This window comes from Anas platyrhynchos, chromosome 27 (genome assembly GCF_047663525.1).
Source record: "Anas platyrhynchos isolate ZD024472 breed Pekin duck chromosome 27, IASCAAS_PekinDuck_T2T, whole genome shotgun sequence".
NCBI classification, from domain to species: domain Eukaryota; kingdom Metazoa; phylum Chordata; class Aves; order Anseriformes; family Anatidae; genus Anas; species Anas platyrhynchos.
Genome location: NC_092613.1, coordinates 3,552,622 through 3,562,606, shown reverse-complemented (window position 1 = coordinate 3,562,606; position 9,985 = coordinate 3,552,622). Strand labels below are relative to the sequence as shown.

Below are 9,985 nucleotides of genomic sequence, written 5' to 3'. Positions count from 1 at the left end.
TCACTGGCTTGCACATTCTCCCAGTAATATTCACTTCAGGAATGTAAAACTGCATGTAGATAATGCTTTTCCTCAAGCTGAAATCTGTGTAGCAACCTAAATCCGAAAGGGGAGAGGATAAATTCCAGATGCATTCACTGTGGATGGCTAATGCCACATCCCAGAGAAGACTTCACAGACATTCACTTCAGTCCATGTCCAAAGGATTACAAGACTCCATTTGGTCCTTATCTTAAATCTCCATGTATTCTACCAGACATGAATTAACATTACAGCAATGGAATCTATTATGAATAAATAGATCTGTCATCTTCTAACAGTTCTGTGCAGCTTTACGCTGACAAGTGCTGAAGGTCCTCTTGGCATGGTTTGTGTAAGAGACTACCACTGGTGTAAAGACATACCGCATCTTGGTCCTCCAGCATTTTAAGTTACAGCTCAGGTACAATAAGAACTAGCAGAATGAGGATAATCACTGGTATTGTCTGTAGTCGCTAAATGGAGGTGGCTGCAACTGGGAGGGATCGTCTGAAAACTGAGGGCCTGTGAATAAGGAGAAAGAAAAAGAGTCAAATAATAAATATGAAAAGATGAGACATTCATCCTACTAAAAGCATGAAACACATTCACAGTGTTTTTCTTTAATATAAATCCCTTCTAAAATTAACAAAGCCAATAACAAGAATAACAAGAACAAGAACAAAAAATTACATTTTTTTTTCCATTCAAAGATGTTCAAGAGCTTTACACATTGACAAGAGCCCTGTTCCTATAAGGCACATATTTTTAGCTCCTTTACTAATCGGGAAATGAATCAGAGCAGTGAGAGGGAAACGTTTTCAGTCACCTAAAGGAGCTGGAAACCTATGCCTTATTGCCCTGCAGTTGAACCTGGCCATTCTGTACAGGTTTACCCATGGTAACTCGCCGCACAACAAGGCAAGGCAGTGGAACGGAACGAGGCATTGTGGAGCCAGCTTCCCGACTCCTCTTACTGAAGTCCTGCTGGAGGGAAGCAATACACTTATTGTATGCCAGGTTTAGAGAGAATAAATTGTAACAGACAGATGATACCCTTTCACTAAAGCAGGTTCATTTTAAAATGCTCTGGTATTAAGAACAGAAATTGTAACAATTTAGACTGAACAAAGAACGTCAGTGAACAAACCCGAGAGAGGAATCCTATCAGGAATTAGTGGCTTGCCACTAATCCTTTCAACACTAGTGGTTTTGTCTGTATTGCTCCCAAAACAAGGTGGGGTAATGGAGATATTAATTGTTTCACCCAGCCAAGTATTTATGTAAATGGTTACAGACTCCGCTCACTGACATCTCAGCTTGTTTTTCTTAGGAAAAGAGGGGGATACAGGTTTTGGAGTGGTTTTAAAAAGGAAAAACAAAGCACCAGCACTACCCCTCTTTGACATCTGCCCTCTGCATCTGCCTGCTGATCTTTACCTCCTCATGTGAGCCAGGGTTACCCACACATCTGCACAGGGACCATAGCCAGCCTGCCAAAACCCCTGCATCTCGCACCCAACTTGCTGCTTGCGATTCCCTCAAACCTGGCGTGTTGCTCACTGCCACCTGAACTACTGCTGCCACCACGTGTCAGGGCTGTGTGGATGTACTGGGGGACGGGGCAAAAGACCAGATCCACGACCTGGCACGTTGGCACGTGGACATCCTCGCTTTCAGCCCCACAGCACCCGGCCACGCAGTGGGAAGGAGCAGCAAGAACCCACAAATCCTGCTTGGGCCTGAGTCAGCAGGACGGGGCTGGGGCGCCTGTTCCTGTAACACTACCCACATCTGCACATTTTGCTCAGTCGAATCCCAAATATCTTCTCCACCCTCTGAAGCCCCAGAAATGACCCACGTCCCACTGGGCCTGGAAACCCCCAGGTGCTCCACATTCCTCTGCCTTTACGTTGCTGAGTGACAGCCAATCTTCCCCTTCATTTAGACGTGGATTTCTCTAGAACTGTCATCCCACAGACAGAACACTGGAAAGCTCTTGCATCATCACCAATGTGCTGCTCTTCCTTCACTTTTTACAGCCTTAGAAGCTGGGAATTGGCTGAGTAGATTTACTCCATGATAAGAGTGATGACTGGAAGAGGTACATTAGTAAAGACTGCATAATAAAAGCCTCGTGCTACTGCAGCGATGGCTCCTTACCATTAGGGAACTGTGTGGAGGCAAATCTTGTTAAGAGAATACCAGCTCCTTCAATTAAAGCTAGGAGAATTCCTCCCATTGCAGCAGACCCAACCATGGCAACAGGTCCATCTAAAAATAAAAAGTACAAAACAACACTTTTTTCTTTTTTCAGCGCATTACTTTGCATATTGTAATTCTCTTTCTATAGTTATAATCTCTCCTATGGGCAGACTCAGAAGCAGTCATTTTGCATTCATTAAGCCTCATTAGTATCATCAATAAAGAGATAATTACTAAGCAATTCTCCCCCTTCCTCAGGGAAACAAAAGAACAACAGTAATGTCTGAGAACATAATTATTACTTTCATAAGCACAGGACAAAAGTCTAAGATTATCTTTCAATTTCTCTTACAAAGTAAACTCCAGTTTGGGTATCACACAATTCTGCTTCGCTGTAACGATGAGAACTGTACATTTAGAATACAGAAGCTTTTTCAATTACTGTGCTCCCAAGAGCTCAATTTCTTACTTCTGGCAGCTAATATGGCTCCAGTTAGGGCTCCGCTTGTGATTGAATTCCATGGATCTTCTTTACCTCTCATTCTGACCATACTGCAGTCAATCATGGAGAAGAGACCTCCCCAGACAGCAAAGCTACCTGTTGGAAAGTTGGAAAAAAGGCAAAACCAGTTTAGAGAAAGCAGGCAAGCAGCCACACTGCAGTCACATCATCAAGAGGTGGTGTGGTGTTAGCACACTTTCAGACACATCCAATCTCAGCAAGAACCAAACATAGGTCAAAATCAATACTGAGACAAACTCTAAACTTGTCAAGTCACACACACATTATACATACACATATATTTTGTATATAATCTCATTAATTAGTATTTCATGAGAAAAAGGTTACCAAGCAGTGATTATAATGGAACCTGCATCCTAATAAAGACGGAATAGCTCAGGGAAAAAATAGCATATAGGAAAAAAACAACGTTTTAAACGTATTTCCTCACAGAGAACAACAGAGTAATTTAGCACCTTATCCTAACACCACTTCTGGCATCTCAGGAGGTCAGAGCTGGTCCATACGGTATGGCAGATGTAAACAGAACGTGACAATTCTCAGAATGCAAATTCTAAAGTCATTTAACAATAACCGGTATTATAAATGAAAAGGAATGCTCATCCCCAGGCTCATTTTGGGAAAAATGCGTGCCTTAGATTAAGTTCAACTCTCATTAACTGGAGGTGTCTTAATGCCTTTGAAAGCTTGCTATCAGATGTGGACCAGGAGGGTGAATTCCTCTCTCTGTGCGGTCACCTCAGGCTGTGGCTGTAGAGTTTTTCCAGCCTGTGGCCCCAGTTTCTCTGAGAGGTTCTTCTGCAGCCAACACATTCCCCTGCTCAACATCACTCTCCCATTTTCTCCTTCTGCATAATGGCACAGAGCAGATCCTTAGGCTTACTCACTTTAATGCTGAACCACCTTTAAGAGCTCATAATGTCATTTTAACTCAAGCAGCCGGTTTGTGATTACAGACATTTGTGCACAACATTCACTACAAAAAGAAAAAAAAAAAAAAGACTGAAATGTACCTAGCTGACCTTAGAGGAAATCTGAAATCCCAGCCAGATCCACCCACCTATTTCACTGTTTCTCCATGTCTGATGATTTCTCCTGATGAGTGAAGTTCATTACTTTAAAGCCATGCACACAAGGCACAGGCTCGCAGGCAGCTCTGCACAGAACTGGCTCAAATATGACAAAATGATTAACTCTGGTTTATCACTCCAGGAGCACAAGCATGTTTCCTCCACACCAAAACTAATTCTGGATGCAACAGAACCATATTTATTTTCTGCTTGGACTAACAAACCCTGGTGAAATGCATCTGGCCTGCTGGAAGGCAGCTCAGGTGTCCCTGCGCTTCCATCACGTTATATTCCCAAACTGGGTGTTTGGTATTCCCAAACAGTCCATGGAAAGATGATGGCAACATCAACACAAAATTAGTTACCTCCCAGTTGTGGAGCTCTTGTTTTAATAGCTGTCAGACTTCCCCGCAGTCGGTGGTTTACCCCCTACAACAGAAGAGAATGACAGAATGTAAGAACGAAGCCTGACAGCCAAAATGACTGCGATCACCCAAACGTGCCCCAGGCCCAACCTACTTCTAAGCACCTTCAATGGCCGTGATCAGGAGCTGACAGAAAATGCATTTTTACGGATATTTTACTATTTGTCATGCCTTTGCAATATACCTGGAAGCTACGAAACCAACGTACAGCCAGCAGACATCACCTTAAAGGCTTTAAGTTCAAGGTTTGTTTGGTGGGTGTGGTGGGAGTTGAATGAGACATGTAACGTAACACCTTTAGCAAGATAAGCACATTTATTTGTCACAGATATAATTTTTTCTTCCTATCTGATGCCCAACCACTCCCCCCAGTTTGACACCAGCAAACAGCAACATTGGGTGCACGCAACTGCAGGAAGGAGACTGTGGAGAACACAGAAATCCACCTGGAGGAGCACCACAGGGCTGTGTCAGAGAACTGCACGCTGTAACACCACGTTTCTATCAGCGCTATTTTTCACCAGAAGCTGCAGGCACGGCTGGCAGCAGCAACCCCAGCAGGTGGCCCAAACTCAGCCACTCCTGCTGGTCAGCTGGAGCAGTTATTCCCCTCCTCACCAGCGCAGTCTCAGTAGCCAAGAGGAGCACGCAATTCAAGTTTAAAAGGTGCTTCTGAGCCTTCTGTGTCAAATAGTAAATGTCATCCAGGAATTTCAACAATAACTACTATGCATTTCCAATACTTTGAAAGATTTAAAGCGCACTGGGAACACTCAAGTTTTGTTTTAGATACAAGCACTGAGAAGTGTGGATACGCTCACTTAACAAGTCTCACACAAATTTTAAACGTGGTTAAGCACATAAACCTATTCCTGTTAAGTATCTGCAGGATCTGACTAGTTTTGGAAAAGTTATTTAATTTTATTTACAAAATTTACATGAAACTGACAGTTTATTAAGAAGATTTAGGCAATTAAATTGTCACATAGTAACAGCAAAAACTACCCTCTGATAAAACACCTTTCATCCCTTTTAAGTCTTTTCTATAAAAGCCAGTGGAACGTTTTACAATGTTCAAGTAGAAGTTGGATCTTATTTTTATCAGACATCTGTACAACATGTTTGTGGTAAAACTTTTGCAGAAAACTTGAAAGTGAACACCACTGACTAGTGTTGCCTAAACTTGAACTCCCATGTCTACGCACACTTCTGCATTTAAACTGAAATTGCCTTTCAAATAAATCCAGTTGTTAAAAAACACTAGTATTTAAATAAGTGATTAGTTACAGAAAGTAACACTCCCTAATATAAATCTGAAGAAGATTTTTTCTTTGAGTCTTCCAGTTTCTTAAAGAAAGGCAGAGGGACAGGGCGGATGAGGAAGAACAACCCAGGCTCTGCTTCTTTACGTGCAGCAGCCAGGACCAAAGGTAGAAACTCAGCTGAGGGACACATTTTGCTGTCCCCATTCTTTCCTATCCTGAAGAGAGATGCCCCTCACCCAGGGAGGGCAGCCAGCTGCCAGAGCCCCACTGCTGCCGTCAGTGGAAAGGGGGAAGGCAGAACTTTAACCCAGACAGATGACGGCCCCCTCTGGATGCTGAGCCATTCACCCGATGGACACTCGTGGTCTGGATTATTGACACGCAGCCTGTTCATCAGTCCCACTCTGTGGACAAGGATTTCCTCCACCTCACCTTCTGCTACCCAGTTTCACTGCTGACGGACAGAGGAAGCAGGGTTGAGCTCTTACTGCACTTCTCAAATGGTTTGACTTACCACTGGGGAATTTCTGAACCCCTTGATAGCTTGAAAAATGCCACCTCCTATCGCTCCCATCGTGAAAGCACCTCCGCAGTCATCCACGATCCTCCAGGGACTGTAACGAAAAACAGAGATGAAAATGCAATGCTGCATCACGTCACCCTGCGTGAGTAACTGAGGGATCCTCCACTCGACCATCCGGTGCATTCCTGTAGGAAATTCCCCATCCGAACGAATGTCCCGGTACCCAAAACCAGGCACGCGCAGGTGTGCAGTGACACGAGCTCACGGTCACCCAGAGCCCAACACCCTGCCTCCATGGGCAGCGCCAGCTCCACAAAGAGCTGTTTGAACTCCTCTCATGTGGCACCAAGACGCGAATCCATCATGGAAAACGTCTGCACAATTCCAGCTACAGTCAGCTCTGCCCTACTTGTGTAGTGTAAATAACTCGGAATTCACTCTTCTCGTTCTCATCTCGACCTACAGAAAACGTAGGTGGCAAATTCAAACGAGACTCAGCCCACAGGAGAACAAAACGCTGCTTTCCGGAGTTACTCACACTTTTTGTTAGTTCTGCTTATTTGAATGGGAGACTTCAAAGTCATCTTTTGTTAAACTGGAAAGGTTTTTCCGATGCATCCTGGGCCTTTGAAGTTCATTAACACAAACCCCAGGAACGCTCACGCAGCGCTAGGCGGCGGGGCCAAGCCTGCAGCCTCACGGAGCGCAGGAACAGGCACCTTCCCCCCAGCAAAGGCTTCCGACCATGGAGAGCTGGGCTCTAATTTGGGGTTTGCTGTCCTCTGCAGCCCGCTGCCCTGTAATTCTGTCACCAAACACCTCCCGAGCTGGGCGAGGACCAGCCTGCAATTAGCCATGCTGCCGCTGCTGGGAATTTTTGCAGTGTATGCACGGAGTTATTCTGCTTCTTTCATCTTACAGCAAAACCTGACAGCCACAGCTGCTGCACAGGCAATCCCCAGCAAGCCGAGCAGAAAGCAGACTGCGGCAAGGTGCACGCTCACAAAGCCGGACCCGATGGCAAGCCCCGTGTTCAGGTTAGCAAATCCTGCACTGAGAGCCATCACAGATGTGGGTATCAGTGCGCTTTTCTGATCTCCCTCTGGATCCAGTGCTTCTGCTCCTGAGAGCTCCCTGCAGCACCCAGCTCCGCGGTCCCGCACATGAGAGCACATCTCCATCCACCTGCTCTGGATCCGCCACTTTCCTGTTCCACAGGATATGTAAAAGCTCTTTGCCGAAAGGAAGGAAACACAGCTCCTCTTTTCCCCTGACCACCTGCTACACTGCGTATTTTGTCACGGGTTTTCATTTGCTTCCTGCAAAAAAATACAATTTTTTGTTCCCTCTGCCTAGAGGCCGCCCCAGGCTGCTTTCTCACTCCCACGACCCCTTCCCGACCCGTTCCCGTTCCCCATCTGTGCAGTCCCCACAGTGAGGTGGTGGCACCAGCTCTGCACAGCAGAGCAAAGGTGAATTGCTGGCTCGCACGTGACGCTGCTTCGCACGTTGATTTCGGGTCAGAGTCACTCGTTTTTGTGGGGGCACCAGGATCCCACCCACGCCACCACCACCAGCTGCCTCCGGGCCCAAACCCACACCGATGCAGACAGCAGCCAGAGGTGGAACGAGGGGACACCTCCCACCAGGCAGCACCCTTCCTTTCTACTGCCCTGCCTGGCACGAGCTTTCATCTCACATTCCTAACAAATCCCCTCCAGTTTTGATGAAATTAAATAATTTAGCCCCGTTTTATACTTTCTTTTCCTCCTACAAAGCCCCCTATTTCCCACGAGCAATGATCAGGAAGAGTTGCGGGCACGCTGTTGTCAGATCTGCCAAGATGAAAAGCGACCGTCTCGTTCTTCTCAGCGTTTTTTCTTCTCTCTGTGCCTCCTGTCCAGATTTTGATCTACTGTTATGAATAAAACATCTCATCACAACTCTGCCTTTGTTCGCTTGTTAAGAGCGATCCTGTTAAAAGGCTTTCTGGAAATCTAAATAGATTATGTAAAGTGGTCTTCCTTTACCCACAAGGTCAAAGAATTCCAATTTAGCAAACTGTGACTGTTCTCTACAGAAGCTTCACTAATTAGACCCCAATCACGGAGTGCTCTCCTAGATTTTTTCCATCTTTAACCCTCCTTCAGAGGTAAAGCTCATTAGTTGTTGCCTTTGGGGTACTTAATTTTCCTCTTAAACTACCCTCCAAGCCTCCACAGGAGCAGCTTTTGAACGAGGAAACGCCTTTGCTGCCAGCCCTGCTACCTCACGTCAGCGCCTTTCAACTCAGACAGGCGCCGGACGCATCGGAAAGCTGACACAAAACACCCCACAGCCCCGGCAGTTCTCAACCTCGGCAGTGGGGAGAATCAGAAGAGAATAAAAGAGGTTATTCCATTATTAATTCGGCACTTATCAAGCTTAATGTTACTGTTACATCTTTCCCTGGCTTTAAGGATGGGGCTTTGGGGGATGGAGATAACGGGGCGAAAAGCAGGTAATGGGGTGAAATGTGGGGTGGGGCCCCAGCAGCCGGGAAAAGAGGTGGTGAGGGGCCTGAGGGGAAGACATGAGGAGGAGCTGAGGGTTTGTTCGACACAGAGGCTGAGGGGAGGCCTCATGGCGGCCTGCAGCTCCCTCACGGGGAGCGGGGGGGGGGGCAGGCGCTGAGCTCTGCTCTCTGGGGACAGCGACAGGAGCCGAGGGGACACCATGGAGCTGGGACAGGGGAGGCTGAGGTGGGCAGTGAGGAGCCATTTCTGCTCAGACACAGCGGGCAGGCGTTGGGACGGGCTGGGCGGCCACGGCCGGGCTGTGAGGCGGCCATGGCGGCGCCTCCAAGGTCACCTCCCCCCCCCCTCCCCCCTCCCTTCCCGCCGCCCGAGCCCCCCCCGCTCCCTCCCCCCCCTCCCCCTTCTCCCTCCTGACGCGCGAGCCCCGAGCCCGCCAAAGCCCCGCACGCGCCCTTCCCGCGCCCGGCCGCTCACCAGGGCTCTCGCGCGTACTCCTCCATCTTCGCACGCGCCGCCGGCCGCGCCCGCCCCCCCCCACCGCGCGATTGGCCCGCCGCAACGCCCCTCCGGCCGATCCTCCAATGGGAGGCGGGGGGCGGGACTAAGGGGCGCTGAGGTGGCTGCGCGTGTGCGGCTGAGGGCTGAGGGGGCGGCGGTACCGGGGCCGGTGGAGGGCTGCGGCTCCCCGGTGTCCCCAGGTCACAGAATCACAGAATTTCTAGGTTGGAAGAGACCTCAAGATCATCGAGTCCAACCTCTGACCTAACACTAACAGTCCCCACTAAACCATATCCCTAAGCTCTACATCTAAACGTCTTTTGAAGACTTCCAGGGATGGTGACTCCACCACCTCCCTGGGCAGCCCATTCCAGTGCCTAACAACCCTTTCAGTAAAGAAATTCTTCCTAACATCTAACCTAAAACTCCCCTGGCGTAACTTTAGCCCATTCCCCCTCGTCCTGTCACCAGGCACATGGGAGAACAGGCCAACCCCCACCTCACTACAGCCTCCTTTAATGTACTTATACAGAGCAATAAGGTCACCCCTGAGCCTCCTCTTCTCCAGGCTGAACAAGCCCAGCTCCCTCAGCCGCTCCTCATAGGACTTGTTCTCCCGGCCCCTCACCAGCTTCGTCGCCCTTCTCTGGACCCGCTCAAGCACCTCGATGTCCTTCTTGTAGCGAGGGGCCCAAAACTGAACACAGTACTCGAGGTGCGGCCTCACCAGAGCCGAGTACAGGGGGACGATCACCTCCCTAGCCCTGCTGGTCACAGTGTTTCTGATACAAGCCAGGATGCCGTTGGCCTTCTTGGCCACCTGAGCACACTGCTGGCTCATATTCAGCCGACTGTCCACCATCACTCCCAGGTCCTTCTCTGCCTGGCAGCTCTCCAACCACTCATCTCCCAGCCTGTAGTTCTGCTTGGGGTTATTGCGCC

The 9,985-nt window shown here is 48.3% G+C and overlaps 1 protein-coding gene across 1 annotated transcript; it reads right to left on the bottom strand.

Moving 5' to 3' along the window:
* Positions 1–227: 227 nt before the first annotated feature.
* On the bottom strand, positions 228–9,154 carry TIMM17A (translocase of inner mitochondrial membrane 17A). The gene is made up of 6 exons (XM_038168342.2): positions 9,020–9,154; positions 6,021–6,120; positions 4,182–4,245; positions 2,693–2,821; positions 2,182–2,292; positions 228–543 (listed from the first exon to the last, which is right to left on the bottom strand). The coding sequence occupies exons 1-6, from the start codon at positions 9,043–9,045 to the stop codon at positions 473–475; spliced, it is 501 nt and encodes a 166-aa protein (XP_038024270.1). The 5' UTR covers positions 9,046–9,154; the 3' UTR covers positions 228–472.
* Positions 9,155–9,985: the final 831 nt, after the last annotated feature.